General features: G+C 27.9%; 1 protein-coding gene across 1 annotated transcript in view; it reads left to right on the top strand.

Moving 5' to 3' along the window:
• The first annotated feature begins 3,450 nt into the window (after positions 1-3,450).
• LOC100199381 (helicase POLQ-like) overlaps positions 3,451-20,288 on the top strand; it is a 39,439-nt gene continuing 22,601 nt past the window's right edge. Inside the window, exons 1-11 of the mRNA XM_065810478.1 lie at positions 3,451-4,382; positions 4,705-4,883; positions 7,491-7,619; positions 8,921-8,992; positions 10,501-10,576; positions 10,706-10,803; positions 13,423-13,524; positions 16,175-16,323; positions 16,404-16,640; positions 16,916-17,162; positions 17,819-18,020. Of these exons, the coding sequence (XP_065666550.1) occupies positions 3,596-4,382; positions 4,705-4,883; positions 7,491-7,619; positions 8,921-8,992; positions 10,501-10,576; positions 10,706-10,803; positions 13,423-13,524; positions 16,175-16,323; positions 16,404-16,640; positions 16,916-17,162; positions 17,819-18,020 (2,278 nt within the window). The 5' untranslated portion in view covers positions 3,451-3,595. The remainder of the gene's footprint in view (positions 4,383-4,704; positions 4,884-7,490; positions 7,620-8,920; positions 8,993-10,500; positions 10,577-10,705; positions 10,804-13,422; positions 13,525-16,174; positions 16,324-16,403; positions 16,641-16,915; positions 17,163-17,818; positions 18,021-20,288) is intronic.

Raw genomic sequence — 20,288 nt, 5'->3', positions numbered from 1 at the left:
ATATATAATATATATATATATATATATATATATATATATATATTAACATATATATATAAATATATACAGTATTGGACAAAACATTTGCAACCAACATCGAACAATGCTAAAAAGTGTTCCTAATTTTACATGTCTTAAAAACGAAACGAACTATACTATCACAGCAAACAGTTCAGGAGTCTGAAGTTATAGCATGCCATGACATGAGCAATCAGCTGACAGGTGACAGCACATAGGCAGAATTTCGTTGACAAGTGCCATTTTGCAGCGGACAAAACAAGTGCAACTTTTTTGGTTTGTTTCATTTTCTTAAGTCTGGTCCGTGTCAACGTCATGGAAGATTTTTAATTATTAAAGGAAGTATCCAGAAGTTTCTAGAAACATGCAGAAGCTTCCAGAAGTTTCCAGAAGAAGCATCTGGAAACATCCAGTAGCATCCAGAAGTATCCAGAAACATTCAGAAGCATCCAGACGCATCCAGAAGCTTGCAGAAGCATCGAAAAGAACCATCTAGAATCTTCCAGAACAGGTTCACACCGGTTCATTTTACTATTTAAGAGACATGTAAATCGACATGTAATTCTGTAAGTATATGGAAGTCAATCAGTCAGTATTATCAAGACAGTTTATCGAAGTGAGTTTTATCAAAGTGTTTTATCAAAGAACATCAATACAAAAAGTGAAATACAACAAGTGTTTCATTACATCAATACAGTCCACATCCAACCAAGCCGTTGTGTTCCACAGAGCATTATTGTATCATCACAAGGTAAATGTAACACGGTAAGCCTTGAGAAGCGTGATTATTTATTTTTATTATTTTTATGACTTCAAGTGCAAAAATGGCTCCCGACAGTCTTGGATTGGAACTAAGAAAGAAAATTATTGGCAATTACGTAAGTGGAATGTCACAAAAAAGTATTTGTGATAATATCGCGTGAAAAAATGGACCGTATCAAGACTATGTTCCAAATATCGTTCTACGGGGAAGTTGGCAGCAGATAACAAAGGTGGGAGACCGCGTTCCATCACTTCTAGAGAGGATTCTATGATCGTCAGATCCGTCAAGAAGGATCCCTGGATATCATCAGTCGAGATACAAAAGCAATTAGAGCTGTCTGTATCGGACCGAACAATCAGACGACGTGCTGTTACAGCCGGATTGTTTTCTCGACGCCCTGCAAAGAAACCGCTGATTTTACTAAAAAACACAGAAGAAAAGACTCCTGTTTGCTACATCTCATATTGACTGGAATGTGCTGAAATAGAGAACTGCCCTGTTCAGTGATGAATCGAAGTTCAACATCATTGGGAGCGATGGCATTTGCCGTGTACGTCGACCGGCCGGAAAACGCATCGGTTTACGTTACTGCCATAAGACCGTGAAGCATGGTGGAGGCAATGTAATGGTCTGGGGGTGTTTTTCTGCTAACGGTCTAGGTCCAATACATCGAAACGATGGAATAATGGACCGTTTCATGTATAAAAATATCCTGAAAGAAGTTATGTTACCTCATGCTGAATGGAATATGCCAATAAAATGGGTTTTTCAGCAAGACAACGATCCGAAACACACTTCAAAAGTAGTCAAGCAGTGATTTCAAGACAACCACCTATCGGTGACGGATTGGCCGCCTCATCTCCGAATCTCAACCCTATCGAGAACCTGTGGGAGATCGTCAACCGCAGAATTAATCCTGAAGGTGTTCGTAATAAGGATCAACTGTTTGAACAAATCCAAAAGGCCTGGGCAGCGATTCCATAAAGTTTCATTGATCACCTGATCGAATCTATGCCTCGAAGATGCAAGGCTGTGATCGACAACAAAGGATTCGCCACAAAATATTGATGGCGAAATACAGCTTGGTCAACATTTTGTCGAGTTGCACTTGTTTTGTCCAGAAGGAAATCAACTTTTTTTAATACTTTTGATTAATTTATTAATTTTTGTGTACAAATAATGAACTTTGTGACGAATAAAACTTGAAGAACTTTGTCTCTAAACAGTTACATAGTTATTTCTCTAAATTGAAAAAATGCAGCACTTTTATATAAAGAAACTAAAGTAGCATTATTTGGTTGCACTCGTTTTGTCCGATACTGTATATATATATATATATACATATATATATATACATATATATATATATATATATATATATATATATATATATATATATATATATATATATATATATATATATATATATATACAATATCGATACTGTATATATATATATATATATATATATATATATATATATATATATATATATACAATATCGATACTGTATATATATATATATATATATATATATATATATATATATATATATATATATATATACAATATCGATACTGTATATATATATATATATATATATATATATATATATATATATATATATATATATATATATATATATATATATATATATATATATGTATATATATATATAAACAACGGATCGTCCGGCATCCCTTTAAGCTTGGCGCCCGGGTTAATTTGCCCCTCCCTTTCGAAGGCCCTGGTAAAGTTTAAGAAAATAAAAATAATGCCAGGATCACCTTAAGGTGGCACACAACTGAAAACAATTTTTTTTTTAAAATAATCAAAATTATGATTTTTTTTTGATGAGAATAAATTTATATTAAAATAAATAAAAAACATTTTTTTATTTTTTTTATTTTTACTATCCATAATGGCCAAAAATGTGTTGTAAAACACGTATTTTTAGCAAATCTTCAAAACCTAATAACTTGATTTTGCCTCAACAACTCGAACTAAAATTTTGAACATAGTTTCCCAGCTATATTTGACCCTGCTTGACCGTGGTATTTTTTTTGATAAAAATTATTTTACAAAATATAACATTTTTAACAAAATCACCTAATATATATATATGAAACATCAATAAACCCAGCACTTTAAACGTCAATATTTCACTTTTTATAGATTTTCATTAAAATTCTGAGGGTTAAACTAAGTTATTATATTATAATAAACAAATTCTGAAATTTTTACTATGTAATAAAGTTACGTTAATTAGAAAATGTGTTTCAAAGTTTAAAAAAATACTTATTGCCAAAAAAACAAAATTATCAAAATCCACCAGGGATGTAACTACCACTTGTTTCTTTTATTTTATCAAATCATGTGATTTTATTTGTTTGTGAATTTTATTGTTTTGAATTCATAAAAACTCAAATTTTGGATGGTTGCTAAGGCGTTGTTAGGGAACTTATTTTTAACTGTCATCTACTAAAATGCTATTAAGTCAACTTTTACATCATTTTTAAAATTAATTGTTTTTGTATATGTTAAAGGAATGATTATAGAATCAAAATACCAAAAAATCAATAAATTGATTTTTTTTCAAAAAACTTACTTATTTTCCACCATGTGCCTAAGGCGTTTTGAAAAACGGTTGAAGCGGGTGATACATAAATCTCGGATAAATCGTTAAACGCGCGAACATTAAAGATTTAATGTCGAATTTCAAAGCGGTTTGTAAAATATAACTCGTTATACTTTTATCAGTTAAATAAACTTCTCCTTGATAGTTTTAAATAATTTCTACTTCATGAGGGATGCATGCATTATTTGTTTATATTTTTCCAACAAAACTGTATTCAGTTTTTAAAAATGCTGCAAAACTCAAAGCTTTCAAGAGCTGACCAAATCAACAAAAATTCAAGTAAAAAAAAGTCTCTAGGAATCAATAAAACAAACCGTTTTTCGTTAAATAAATCTTTTAATACAAATCATGACTTTATCAAAGATTGTTCACTAACTAAGATTAGCTCAAAAATTAACAACAACAGTTATGAAACCACTCCTACTAAAACTACTGCTAATAAAAACACTTCCATCATAAAAACAACAGGAAAATCATCAATAAATATCAATGTAACTTCTAATAAAGACCATGATAAAAGTATAAAACTTGAGGAATATAATTTTGATGATACATTATCTTGTGACATACCTTCTGAAATTTTTGATGAAAATGATGTTACATGTATTGATCAAAGTCAGTTAAAATCAAATTGTATTGATGGAGAAAATGATGAAAGCTGTTCTGAAATTATCCCAGAGACACCAAATCAAACTATTAGTACTCATGATCAGTGTTTTTCATCAACACCACTTTTTTTAATGAATGAATCTAGCTGTGAGGATACCATAATCAGTTCTCAAAAAAATTTATTGGAAAATCTTAATGATTCTAATGAAAAAATATTAGCATGTTTAAATGTTACTGAACTTTCGTCCTCTGCTAATTCCAACAATGAACAATCCAATAATGATACATTTTACGATTTACCAATTAGAGTTAGGGATTACTTGTTTCACATACGGGGAATCAAAAGTTTATATAGTAAGTGTAGTAACTAAGTGCAAAACTGTGTATAAACAATAAAAGCAGTACAGTTTTTTTAGTTTTTTTTTTTAACTCTTTGATTATAGTAACAAATCATAATTTAGCAAAATAAATTTTGGAAAAAAAAACTACCAAAATGCTGGTTATTTAAAGGTGTCAGTGACAACAGTTTGTTGTAGTAGACGTTTTTTTTGAGTAATTTTTCGATTTTTATATTTTTTATGAATAAAATCATTATTTTGGATTTAAGGAAAAATGATTTTATCTTTGTAATTAATTTTTTTTACTAATAGCTTAAAAAAGTTTGTTATAATATTAGGTTGGCAAAACCATTGTCTAAAACTTCCAGCTGTCAGAAAGCGTAAAAATCTTATTTATTCTTTACCAACAAGTGGTGGAAAAACATTAGTTGCAGAGTTGTTAATTATGAAAGAAATTATTAAACAAAAAAAGAATGTGATATTTGTTTTGCCTTATGTTTCAATTGTACAAGAAAAAGTATGAGTAAAATTACATTTTTTAAAGTTTTTAAAATAGATGTAGAAATGATTGTTTTTTTATATAGAGCTTGCAGATAAAAGTCTTTCATTAGTAAATAAAGAGAACCTTCCATTAATATAAAGCTGCTACATCGACTATCTTATAGCAGCAGGCTATAAGATAGTCGATGTAGCAGCTCTTCCTTGTAACAGCAGGCTATAAAACAGTCAATGTAGCAGCACTTCCTTGTAGCAGCAAGCTATAAGGTAATAAATGTAGCAGCACTCCCTTGTAGCAGCAGGCTATAAGATTGTCGATGTAGCAAAACTTTGTGCACGTTTTAAAAATATGTTTTTAAAAAACAAAAACATTATTTAAAAAATTTTCTAATCGTTATAATTGCTGTTTTTTAAAAAACAATAAAACTTAATGTACTTCTGCATTATTTTAATTGCTTTGACTTTTAGACAACATAAAATGTAGCTTATTTGTTGAAGTCACGTAATTGTTGTTAAAGAGACTTTTTTTGCCATACATATATATATATATATATATATATATATATATATATATATATATATATATATATATATATATATATATATATATATATATATATATATATATATATATATATATATATATACATATGAAATTTTTCTTTTAATGGGAGTATGATTTATTGAAAAATTTTGTACACCAAGGTTACATTGTGTGTAATGTCTTATATAAAGCAATAGGAAATATGTTCAGTTTACCTTTCTTATCTTTATAATATACCACTAATTGATGTAAAGAATATCCTTGGGTTTTCCAGTAAAAGTTCTGTATTTTATCTTTGACTGCATTGGTATTGTATATATTTTCTACTTTACAACACCAATAAGGATAATGCTTGATTTATCCAAATTTTACAAACAGTTTTTGAAAGTAAATTCTCATGTTTCATCTATATTTAAGGTATTCACTAGCAGTTAGGCACTTTGATGATATGGACAAACACAAACAGAATGTATACCACTTGCACATGGCAAAGTGCACCACTTTTGTTAAATAAAACAAACTTTGAGTTGCATTATTTGAATTTCTAGATTGTGTTATAGTTTCTTTAAATTACAAAAAAAAAAAAATTATGTTTATGGGTGTTTTTTCAGATGCTTACATAATCTTTTTATAGTATATTTTATATTTAAAAGGTATTTTTAAAGGTGCCACCTTTAAAAATATTTTTTATACGTGCCACCTTTGAAATATTTGTTAAAGGTCGCATCTTTTCTTCTGAGCTTGCATGCATGTTTTAAAGATTCAAATGAGATTTTAGAGGAGATATAGTTAAGTGTAGTTAATCCAGTAATCAAATTTTACAAAAATGTTATAAAGTTTGGCAGATCTTGGCACTAGGCCTTGCTAGCAGATTACTTTACATTTTGCTGCATCATGGTAAATAAAGTTGAAATAACAAAAGATTTGGTAGATAACAGCAAACAGGTAAGAAAGAAGTATTTTGATGGTTAATGATTAAAAGTTTTCAGAAAAAACAGAGGAAAGGGAGGCAAAAAAAAAAAGGTAATGAGGATATTGAAGTAGTTTATACTGAAATCTTACATTCATCTGTGATTAAGAATTTAGTTTCAATGCTAGTGAAAAACAAGGGTCTCTAGAGAAACTATATATTGATCAAAAGAAGATTGTTGAAAAATGATATTTTATAATGTCTAAGTAATGTATTAAATTTGTTTGCAACCCTCGGAGTTAGCAAAAGTGTGGTTGGCAATATTTTGCCGACCTTAATCTGTTCAAGGTCGGCATCAAGTAGGCAAAAAAAAAGACCCTAATTCCGAGGGCTGTTTTTATAATAGTCAATTGTTTGTATTTGATATTTATTGCAAAAAAAAAAAAGAAAGAATATATTTTCAAAGTAATATCTTTCTTGTTAGTTCTCTTTATTTTATATATTTTTCATTTGTTTGCGACCAAATCTCCTTAAAAATTGGAAAAATATCTTCTTGAAATTCTTATTTTTATTGTCAGTTTTAATAATAGTACCTTACTACAATACCACTAGACCCCACCACAACAGTACTACATTTAACTTGTTTCTCTGCACTAAGTCTTTTGCGGTTTTTGTTTCAGATTAACGGCTGAGAGAAAGTTTTGGAAAAACTTTTTTTTTTTGTTTGAGTATATAGACTCAAGAACAAAATTTTTATTTTGTTAAATCTTTTGATGTTGTTCCCTGGTTCTTTAAAAAGATTTATAGTTTTTTTTAGAATTTAGGATTTTTTTAATTTTTTTAATTTTAAAATTTATGTATGTATAAATATAAAAAAGGGAATGAAGAGATTTTTAATGGATCAAACCTCTCAAAAAAAAACTGGATGAAGCCAGTTTTTTTAGAGAGGTCTGATCCATTAAAAATCAAATGATTTCTTAGCTCCATGAAATATACATTTTCCACATGTCAAATCTTATACTTTTTTTAATCATATTACTTTTCTTACCCATTTTACAAATACTTTTCTTACCCAAATTTTTTAAAAAAAAGTTAAAAAAAAAATGTGTAAATATTTTAAGCAAAGGTAGTGTGCAAATATATTTTACTATTACTTTTTGGTATTTTATAAGGTTCGCGAGTTATCGCCATTTGCTGTTGAGTTTAATTTTCATGTGGAGGAATATGCAGCAAGCAGAGGTATCTTACCTCCAAGAAAAAGAAGGAAAAAAAATTCAGTATACATTGCAACCATTGAAAAAGTAATACTTGCATTTTACAGTGTATAAATAAAAAACCAAAAAAAAAACGAAGTGTTAGTATTTTATATTATTCATCATTAGTATCTATTTTTCTTAGATAATTATTATTTCATCAACCTATTACAGTATCTACTCAATATTACATATTTACCTAATATTACATATCTACCTAGCAATTACCTTTATTACTAACTACCTTTATTACTAACTGCCTTTTTTATTATTTACATTACCTTTTTTTTATTATTTACATTATTATATACTATATTATTATATTACATTACCTTTATTACTAACTAGCTTACTAATTACTAATTTATTTAGTATTAATTTTTTATTATTTAGTTTTAATTTTTTTATTATTTAGTGTTAATTTTTTATTATTTAGTTTAAATATTTTAACAGTATCCAATTGTATTTATATAGCTATAGTTAGACAATTATATATTAATATATATGATTATATACAATTATATTATACAATATATATCATTTATATATATTACAACTTCATATAGTTGCAGCTATATAACTATAAGTTGTAGTTACATAATATTTACTTTATTACTACAGTTATTTTGCTATTATTATGCTATTTACCTGATATTACATTATCTACCATCATATTATATGTACTTAATATTACATTACCTACCTATTTTGGTTATATACAGTGCCGGTTTTAGCACTACCAGCACCCTGGGCGAGATTTCTACGGCGCCCCTAGCTCAATTTAACCCCATTCAAAAAAAAGGCAAAGGGTAAAATAACCAATTAGTTTTGCCCCTTTATATTTGGCGCCTTGGGCCATCGCCCAACCAGGCCCTACCCTAACGCCGCCACTGATTTTATATATATATATATATATATATATATATATATATATATATATATATATATATATATATATGTTATTGCATTTACTTTTTCTCTATTTTGACTTATAAAATTTTTTTTTTTTTTTTTTTTTTTTATTTTAATTCACCTCCCCAAGGCCGAGAAGGCCACTACATACGAGGAGGCTACTTAATTGTGGTTATAACCCTCTCTCAACTCTATAACTCCGAAACACGAACCTTGACGAACAAGGCCGCTGCGCGGAGAAACAAGTTGAGCGCGGTACTACCAGGGACGTGGTGGGGATCGAACTCGGAACCTCTCGCTTACAAAGCGAGCGCACTACCACGACACCACTACCGCATTAATAATATTATAAAATTTCTGTTTTATTTCACCTTAGTGCATAAACTTTGTGTGATAAGTTTTGAACTATTTTTTTGTAAATTTGTTGTTGTTGTTAGGCCAATGCAATTGTAAACAGCTTAGTTGAGCTCAACCGTGAAGATGAACTTGGAATGATTGTTATTGATGAGGTATCTCTTATTCAAAGTGTTTTTTAAATTTTTGCTGCTTTTTTAAAAATTTATTTATCAGTAGTTATTAGAAATAATTTCAATGTATTAACACACACTTTGTATGTTCAATGTATTAACACATACTAGCATCAATAATTATTTGAATAGTCATATCTTTTAAAGTTATTTAAGTTTTTTTTACTATTAGAAGAGAAACAAACACAATTGTCTTACTATTGATTAAGTTTACGTTTAAAAAAAAAATTAAATTAATTGAATTAATTTACTCTCATCTATGTAACCGATCTCAGCTGCAATAACAGTTTACATATTCATGGTATTTTACATAACAGAACAATTCTACAGAACAGCTTTTCCAATTTGTCAAAGTCGATTTTATGCAATTCACTATTAAGTTTTTTTCACATATCCTTTGCGCCATAATACATTATTTTAAATTTCTTTTTAATTTATCCCATAAAAGTTCAATAGGAAAGAGATCTGGTGATTGGGGAGGACAAATCATTCTATTCAATATTTGATCATTCTCTAACTCACTCATGTAACTTCTTAAACTTTAACTAGTCTAATGAAAATTTCTTTTTTTTAGGGAAACTACATCTTTATCTGTTCAAATAACTTTATTTTAATAACTAATTTTTTTTCCAAGATTAATTGTAAAACTTTTTAGGAAAATGCCTTTTTTTAACATAATTTTGCAAATATATTGACTGCATAAAAAAGTTTTGATGTCAGTCTACAACTTTAGTTTAGGCATTGTTTTAATTCCATGGTTACATAGCAATTAAATAATCTGGTGGTTGGTGACACAATAATTAAAACTAAATAGTTTTAAATGTAATTTATTAATTAAAGAATTTAGTTTGTGAAACCATATATAAAGTGAATAAAAAATTATTTATTGATCATTATCAGAATAAGTACAACATTTTTTTATTTCTAAAATGCCTTTCTAAGATAAATAGCTTTCGGCCTTTTGAGGAGTTTTCTTCATAGGCTGCGATGTGATGAAATTGTTAAATGTTTATATTGCTTACATAATAAAATCTTAACATAAACAACAATGTTGTTAATTGCATAATTTATAAATGTTTAAAATAAACATGTCTTAATAGTTGTGTGATTATTTAGTGATTAACATAACAGTATGCTCATGTAAACAAACACTAAATCCTACTTCAACCAATTTATACATTTAGTGTGATTTTAATTTAAGAATTTTAATCAAAATACTTTTATGTTATCTAAATTATCCAATAATGCAAACAAAAAAAATTTAATTAAAGCATTTTTTGTTAATGTTTATGTTATTCAAATAATTATTGATGGTAGTGTATATATTTTAATACATGCATATCACATAATAAAAATATTATTAATTGCTTTAGGATTCAACAGTGGCTTAAACTAGTAATATATTTAACAAATCACATGTTTGATATGTCAAAGTACATTATTAGTTTCATGTTTTTTTATTCTACAAGATTTATCATTTTGTGGTTTAGCTGCATATGATAGGAGAGGGAGGAGGCAGAGGGGCTCTTCTTGAAATTTTAATTTCAAAGGTTCTTTATAAATTTTGTGAGTAAATTTTAAAATATCTTTGAATAATCTTTGTGAGTAAATTTTAATCATATTTGCATAAACAAAAGAATTAGTTTTTTTTTTTTGTTATGTATTCATCAACATTTTTTTAAAAAATATTTATAGTGCATGTACAAGTTATTGGAATGAGTGCAACCTTTGGAAATATTGAAGAGTTGAAAACATTTCTTAATGCAGAACTTTATATCGATGATTTTCGACCAGTTTGTTTAATACTTATTTATTTTTTTACTTATTAGTAATTTATATGGGTATGTTGATTAATAATGTGTACAAGTAGTAAGCAGACCTGTAAAACAAATTTTTGGCAAATGTTTTAATTAAAAAAATAAGTAGTTAAAGAAAAATTTATCAGCTGTAAACATTTCTTTGCTTTATATTGTTGTTTCATAAATACAGCATTTAAAAGTTGTTATATCATCCAGCATACTCGACCACAATATCCAAAATATTGATTCGATTCGCGAATCAATTGTTGATTTGAGATTTGATTTGAAAAAAATGATTTGAATTTTTTGAATCATTTCTTTGCTTTATATTGTTGTTTCATACATACAACATTTAAAAGTACCGGATGATATAACAACTTTTAAATGCTGTATGTATGAAACAACAATATAAAGCAAAGAAATGATTCAAAAAACTCAAATCATTTTTTTCAAATCAAATACTCAACCACAATATCCAAAATTTGGGTGATATGATTGATGATCTGTATAATAGCTTCCAACAAAGTATAAAACAACAGTTTAATTCCAAACCTAGCACCACTTTTGGTCGTTTTAAGGCTGACAATGAAGATTTTCAATGAAGACTTTCTTGTTTCTTCTTGTCAGTATATTTCATCTTTGTGGGTTTTAGAATCATGTTGTTTATCAGTTGTAAATCTGGAAATAGTAAATGCTTGTCACAACGCTACTTCTACTAAAGAATTGATAAGAAACATACTGTTGAAATTTGACCTGACTTCAGATAATAATTTACAAGCTACAACTTGCACTACTTATAGTATGCCTTGCACACTTAAAATTCTTGGAATCGATTGGCTAGGCTGCTGTGCTCATGAACTCCAACTTTGTGTGAAATCACCTTTCCACAACTAACAATTCTTATGACATAAATTAGCAAAGCTTATAAAATAGTTGGATTTTTTCTCTCATTATTGGTCAGACAGGCAGCTCTCAAAAAATCAATCCGATTTCTTAAGGAAAGCCTAATTCAAGCCTCCAATGGATGTGGAAAAGCACTTTAACAGCACTGCTAACTTATTGGGATTGATTTTAACAAATCATGGTTCTATAGAACTTGCTCTAGTTGAGTGCACACAGAAAAAAACTGTATGAAAGTGCCACCAACTTGTCTAACTGAAACACAAGTGCAATTATTTGTGAATAATTGTCACTCCTATTTTAAATGCAGTATCTAAAGCCACTACTATTCTAAGTGCGGAAAAAAGCATGAGTATTAGTTTAGTTTATCCCTACATTACAATTTTGAAAAATTACCTTTGCTCAATGGATATAAGAGGGATAAGTAAATTTGTTGATGATCTTACTACGCAGTAGGAAATCATTTAAATAAAATATATATTGCCATTTTATTTTTAATATTTTAAATGCTAAAAAGATAAGGTATTTTAATTGAAGCAGTTGAAATAGTTTTGTTAAATGATGCATATTTGATCATGTCTATAATTGCACATAAATCTAAGCAAGGAGAAAAGACTGCCAATGGTGCTTTCAGAAACCATCATGCATGAAACAGTACAGTAAATTTAACAACTGTTGCTGTTGGTTCTTTACTATTTTTATCAAACAACTGTTGTTGTAAATGAAATGTAAGCAGTTCTAATGTCATATAGTATACAAATTTTGATAGGAGTATTGCATGATGGGAAGTTATAGATAAGAAACTTAAAACTTAGATACTATAAATATTTAGCAGTTTATCGCTGCCTTGCCAAACCAAAGCAAGTTTTGCTAAATGTTTATAGTATGTTTTACATATTTTTTAAATATCTTTTTAAAAGTAATTTTAAATGTATGACTAAGATGCTGATAGTGATGAAATTTTCAAGCCACTTGGAACTAAAATGCATTTTAATGATGGTTGAGAAATGTCTTCAGCTAGTTTGTGTTTTCCATTTCTTTTTCAATATTTGATCACTTCCTTTTTTATGTAAAGTGCCTCAAATATCTTCAACACGCTCACCAACACTATATATGGTTGATCTCGGCACTTGTTCTTCAAGAAAATGTTTACTGTAAATGTTTTAGGTTATCCAAGTTTTCAAAATTTCAAACATTTCAAAATTGACAGGTTTAATTTTGGAGTTCATCATAAAAAATAATGTGATTCAAAATTCGCTTAAAAATTGATATGCATTAAGTTATTCAAGATATTGGGTCAGGTTTAATAAAGTGCATTGTACTTTGTCTGAAAATTTAAGCATTATATGTTATAAGTATATATATATATATATATATATATATATATATATATATATATATATATATATATATATATATATATATATATATATATATATATATATATATATATATATATATATATATATATATATATATATATATGTTATAGGCTATTTGTATCATAAATCATTTAAATCTGATTGTAAAATCATGATAAGTTAATGAACAGCTGCATCAAATACACAACAAGATGCAACTGCACCTCATCAAACACACAAAGCAGACAACTAACGTTGTCTTTATTTTGTGCTTAATGAAGTGCAGTTGCATCTTAGTTAAATATATTTTTTTTAAATGGAAAAGTTTAATAACTTATTATTTTCTGTGTAGGTGGAGTTGATTGAGTATGCAAAAATGGATGACACATTGTATGAGATAAATAAAAACTCAGAAGAGTTGTATAGAAAAGTCCGCACAGTTACACATGCTCAAGTAAAACTATTTTAAATGTTTTAATATTTTTTCTTCCAATTTTTCAATATATAAGAGATTGTCAGAGTTATTTAATTTATTGCAACAAGTTAAATAAAATGGTTTTGATATTGATTTTATGTTAGCATGTAAAAATCAGCTGCTGTGTCTTGTAATGAGACAGCACAAAACATGCAGTAGTTTAACTTGTAATGAGACATCACAAAACTTGAATTTAACTTGCATGTTTTGCTTTTGATTGAACATGTTAAACAAATGTTTTTATATGATTGTAAAAACAACAAGTATGGTTAAACAAAAAGTAAAACACACAAACATGTTCTAGTTTTTCATTTCGGTTTTTCATTCAAAAAACTTTATTGTTTTCAATTTTTTAATTTAAAAAAGTGCAACAGAAACTGGAGGTCTGGAGGGGGTAATCGATTGCCCACATTACTCCATCTCTTCTCCTATGTATGTGCCTATGTGTATATATTATTGATTTAAAAAATGCTGAAAATTAAATTTACTTCTATTACATGAATCAAAAGTAAATCATTAAATTATTAATGACAGATTCTTACAATTTAATTATTAATGACAGATTCACTCACTTTCAGACAGGGATAGAAACTACTTGTACATTGTAAAAATAATTTTTACATTGTAGAATCAGCTTGTACATTGTAGAATCAACTTGTACATTTAGAATCAACTTGTACATTGTAAAATCAGCTTAAGCATCGCAGAATAAACTTGGTTGCATTGTAGAACTAACTTAGGCTAAAGTAAACTCAAGTTCACCTCTTTTTATTGACAAATCTATTATTAGTTGCCCGGCCATTCCAGAACAGGAATCTTCTGGTCCTTCAGGAATTTCATCATGGATTTGGCTGCGTGGCATGGAACTCCATCCTGCATGAATATTTCATCTCCATGTGGATACCATTCTTTTACCTGTGGTATGAGACGTGTTTCCAGTACTCTCTTGTATTGGTCCTATTGCATGATTCCTTTCACAAAATACAGGCGCCCTGGTCCGTTGACAGAAATAACACTCCAAAACATGATCTTTTGCGGGTGTTTTACAGTTTCCAAGATACAGTTGGGGAGGTTTGCCTCTTCCTTCTTCCTTCAAACAAATCGTGCCCTCTCAGCCATGACTTCCAGCATAGACTCATCAGAGAAGCACACCTGAATAACAAATATTAACCTGTAAATTAACGGTACTCAGTACAGTATTACATATCGTATTTTATGATATGGAAAATACACATAATAACATTACAAAACTACAAAACTAATGAAAAAATAAGTATTATCACCATAAAGTGGGCAATATGTTTCTGACTTTGAATAATTTCATAAGAGTATGTAAACTGCTTACCTTCGACCAATCGTCTTCGGTCCAATCAGCGTGTCGACGTGCCCATGTCAGCCTCTTCTCCTTCATTGCAACCGTCAGCTTGCAATGAAGGAGAAGAGTTTCTTCGTGGGTTTGTATGCCTTGTAGCCAAAATTCAACAAACGTCTTCTAACAGTTCTTGAGCTTACTGTAAGTCCTATTATGCCATTACATTCCTGTGCTAACTCTACGGAAGATTTCTTACGTCCTTTTCGGCACAAGTTCAGAAGTACGCGATCATTCCTAGGGGTAGTCTTGGAAGCCATTTTACAATTTTCTTTCTTGATAGCTATGATATCTTAGCCTTTGAACAGCTTATTTCTGTTTCTTCCAACAGTCTGACGCGAGACTTCTAACTTGCGAGTTATTTCGGAATTCAGAAGAGCAGTATTTTCTAATAACAGTATTATTTCATTTTTTTTTTTGCTATACTGATGTCCTGTTTCTTACCCATTTCTGTCAAATAGTGTCTCTCTTACCACTTGAAGCTTGTTTCAATAACAGCAAAGTAATAACTTATGAGCGATAATACAAGTAAAATTACAATTAAGCTACAAAAGACGTCAAAATTAACGACCAGATATCGCCAAATACCGCAATCAAGTGCCTTAAGAACCTAAAGCAAATTTTATACAAAATACAAAAAAAATCATATTTTAGCAACAAATTTGAAAAGTCCATGACAACAAACAATAAAATAAGTATTATGACAGCAACTTATGTAATAAACAAAAATTAGAATGTAATTATATAGCCAAAGTAAGACTGAATACGCTAGATCTGATCAAGTCCTTCTAAGTTCCTAATTCATTGGCCAGCACTGTATATCCTAAGTATATTACAAACAACAGTTTCAAAGTATGAAAACAATTCAACCAAGGTTGAACAATTCAACCAAGTTACATCAGAAACAATTCACACTTTAAATAGAATAATAATTTAAAACAAAAAAAGTTAGGCAAATATAACAAAAGATGGCAAAACTTTTTATGAGAACAACTACAAAAGCTTTATAAGATATAACAGAATCAAAAGCTTTATAAAAGATAACAGAGTTAATCAGAGCTTTATAAGAGATAGCTGAGATAAGCAGAGCTTTTTAAGAGATTACAGAAATAATTATAGCTTTATAAGAGATAACAGATAATCAGAGCTGTATAAAAAATAACAGAATCAAGTCATCATTGTTTTATATATGTTTAAAATATAATAATTATTAGGTATTTATAAAATTTAGTATTTGTAAGATTTTTTTTAAAAATTTAGAACACTCCATCAGCGTTTAAGGCAGGTGATCCAGATCATATCCTAACATTGGTATTAGAAGTCATACCTCAAAACTCCTGTTTGATATTTTGTTCAACTAAGAAAAACTGTGAAAACGTTGCTTTAATGTTAGCAAAATCAATGCCCAGGTAATTTACTTTTTTTATGTTTTTTTTTAACATACTAAGAAGAAAGTGAAAAATTTTGGTTAAATTTCTAAAAATTTCAGAGAACTAATGGTGAATAAAAAAGAAGAACGCCAGCAGCTACTTGATCTTTTAAAAAGTACAATTAGTGGGGTATGTTTTACACTAAAGTCAACAATTGCTTTTGGTATAGCTTATCATCATAGTGGGTTGACAATGGATGAACGAAAACTTATAGAAGAAGCATATTCTTCTGGTGTTCTATGTCTTTTATGTTGTACATCTACACTTGCTGCTGGTGTAAATTTGCCAGCTAAAAGGTTTTTTTATCTTTCTGATTGAATGTTGTTACTTTATTTTTATATAGTACTGTCACTTAAAAATTATTATGCTTACATATAGATATATATGATTTTATAATTATTTATATATATAGTAAGTTATTTTTCATTTTTTATATAGTTTTATATTTTTTAAAAGTTTTTTTATAGTTTAAAATTTAAGATTTTTAGTTATAAGCTTTTCAGATTATTTTTTTTTTAGCATTACTTTATTTTTTCATATTTCATATTTTTATCAATAATTTTTTTGTTAGAGTAATTTTGCGTTCTCCATATATTGGAAATGCATTTTTAATGAAAAGTCAGTACAAGCAGATGGTAGGAAGAGCTGGGAGAGCAGGTATTGACACATCTGGCGAAAGTATTATAATTCTTCAACAGAAAGACAAAGTTAGAGCACGTGAACTTTTAGAAGGACCAATTGGAAGTTGTAAAAGTAGTTTGTCCTATCAAGATGGAAAAGGCTTCAGACACTTAATATTGACTCTATTAGGGCTAAAGGTATTCATTTTTACCCAATCATTTAGAAAATTAATTCAAAAACATGCTAAAAAAATTGATGAAAAAAGAAGTTGATAATAATTGTAGTGAGAGATTTCAACTTTTTTTTTTACTGTTTAATTTAATACAACAAGGATGTGAGTAGAAAAAATTTATTTAATCTAATTAAGTAATTTAAAAGAAAGTTCTCCAAAAGTGTGTTCAAATGATGACACAAAAATTGTTAGTGACATACTTCCAACAATTAGTTTACCAGTAAATCTATTAAATTTTGCAATTTGATTATTCTCTATCTGAGTATCTTCTCTATCAGAGAAATTTCAATTTCTCTATCAGAGAAATTTCAATTAATAAAATATCAATTGTTAAAATTTCACATAAAAACAAAGTACAAAGTTTATCCACAACTCCCATTATAATGTGGAGGTCAAGTGGAAAATAATTTAGAGCTCAGTTTAGGCAATGATGGGTTCAAGAAAATTAATACTTTGTTGACAAAGTTATAATTAAAATTTTGTCATAATTTATTACATATAGCTTGTTAAAAAAAATTAATAAAATAATTATGAAAAAATAAATTTATAAAAAAAGTCCTAAAATAAAATATTTTACAATTTCTTTTATTTGAATATGTTGTCTTTGTTATTCTGTTTTAGATTTGTATGTGTCTTAACACCATGGAATCGTTTTTTAAGAAAACTCTTCATTATATACAACTTGATGATTCTAAAAAATCCACGCTTTTAGATGATATTTCTAAAGAAATTAATCATCTGGTAAAACTTAATATGCTTGTCATTATTGATGAAGAAAATGAAGACATTCAATTAACTTCTTTAGGTCAAGCAACATACAAAGGTTTTTGTTTTTTTTATAGTTATTTGAGATTTTTCTATTTATCTATAATTGATGAAAAGTTATTTTTCATCTTCTTTTGTTGTTGTTGTTGTTGTTCTTATTATTTTAAAAGCTGGTTCTTGTAGATAAGCTTTTTATTTTCTGTAAGTTCTATTCTCTTTTTTTTTAATGTATAAACATTTTAATTTATTTTTGGAGAAATAAAATAGCTTACTGTAAAAATTTCCAAAAATATCAAGGTCAATATTTTCAGTAAATAAGTAAATTAATGTGATGATAATTAAAGAGTTAATTTTTGTGGATTACAAAGTTATACTTTTATGCGAGGGTTGAGGAGTTCCATCCTAAATGGAGTTTTTTCCTAAATGGAGTACTAAACATTATAAAAATATTCTTTTAATCGAAAAAGTATATTTTTCTCACCATGCTGTAATGAAAGTCTAAGTTGTATATTTATCTCACCACACTGTAATGTTGTCACTCTAACAACAAAGTTTGATTTAAAATGTTGATCATATATTTTTAAACTAAACCAAAAAACTTTTTGATTTTATATTTTTAGAAAAGAAAACAGAGAAACTTTTACATCCAGATGTACTAGCTATGAGCTTATTTTTAGAATCAACTAAAACAAAATAATTTGGCTGCTTTTGGCTGAAAATTACTATTAATATACTGTTTTAATCTATTAGTTAAAAATATTGTTACATTTTTAATATTATCATTATTTATAAGTAAAATTTTTACTGTTATTTGGAGAAAAATTAGATGATAACAAAATGATATTATAAAAAATAAACATGATATACCATATACCAATAGTAGGGTTAGGATTTTCGGACAACATCAAGAACTCTGAGGTTAATGAGCAAGGCCAACTTTAAGTTCTCCAAGATTAGGTGGTTGGGTGATGATGGGTGGGTGAGTACCAAAAGAGTCAGAATTGCTATCCATAATATCAACTTTAATCACACCCTATTGCTATAAAAATAAAAAATTTCAACTATACTAATTATCTTAAGTTATCAATAATGTTTGGTGTCCAGTCCCTGCAGCTACCTATTTATAGTGTTTGGTGTCAAGTGCCTGCAGCTACCTATTTATAGTGTTTGGTATCAAGTCCCTACAGCTAGCTATTTCAGTATGATGTCTTAAATGTGGGTCTAATGATGCATTCATATATGTATCTATATTTTTAAAAACTAAAATTGGTATGGGTGTAGAAGATTTTATATGTGAAACTAAACACATTTTTATAAAAAATAGTTTAAAAAAATGTAAAACTGATTCGTGCTTCAACATTTTAAAACTGACAAGTTCGGGAATGGTTGTGCAAACATATATACTTCAGACTTGAATATAGTATGCTGCAAAATTTGACTTGAATATAGTATGCTGCAAAATTTGGCTAAAATGTAAAGAATTGATATAAATATAAAAGCTTAAATGTTTTGGATGTCGCTAAAAAGACTAAGCTTAAATGTTTTTGGACTCTCAGATCAATGCATGGTAAAAAAGTGTAAACTTTACAGAATTTATGGCATTGATGGAATAAAAGCAAAACATCAGTTTAAGAATTTTTTTTAATTATTAATCAATTTATCATTTGCTTGGGATAAAATAATTGGTTTTGTTAACATTTCTGTGATTTTCTTTTATACTCTGATCTTTTGTAAAAATAAAGCCTATTTTTGAGACTATAAACTAGCTTAGATGCTTTGTTTACTGACTTTAAAGTTCAATTAATCGAGAGTTTGGAAGATATGTAAGTGCCAAAACCTCACCACACCTTTATTTTTATATATTGAACACAGTTTATTACTCAACCTTGTGTTTTTGTAGGTTTTGCAAATCAAAATTGATTTTTTTTTTCTTAAAAAAAATTCAATTTTGATTTGCTACCATTATGATGGTTTGTTTATGATGTTTCAGATACAGTTATTCTGATTAACTTTGTATGCTTTGCGCTTGTTTTAACTCTACGTAAAAATTTTTACAAACCAAAAATGTTTTTGCATAAAGGGTGTTCTGATGATCTCCTTTTTTTAGATTTTTATACATTTTTTTCATTTCCTAGTTATTTTTTAAGAAAACAAAGTTCAAGTAAGGATTCAAAGTTACACTTGCATTTAGGGTAACTTTGAATACTATTAAACTGAATGTCAATTTTAATCTTTTTATTCTAAAAAGTTGTTTAGATTTCTTTGCATTGCATTAAAATAATTTTAAATTAAATACATCTAATAAAAATATTTTGATAATAAACAT

Source organism: Hydra vulgaris, chromosome 11, assembly GCF_038396675.1.
Source record: "Hydra vulgaris chromosome 11, alternate assembly HydraT2T_AEP".
In the NCBI taxonomy this organism is placed as follows: domain Eukaryota; kingdom Metazoa; phylum Cnidaria; class Hydrozoa; order Anthoathecata; family Hydridae; genus Hydra; species Hydra vulgaris.
The sequence above is the reverse complement of the archived record's forward strand: the minus strand, read 5'-3'. Positions and strand labels throughout refer to the sequence as shown.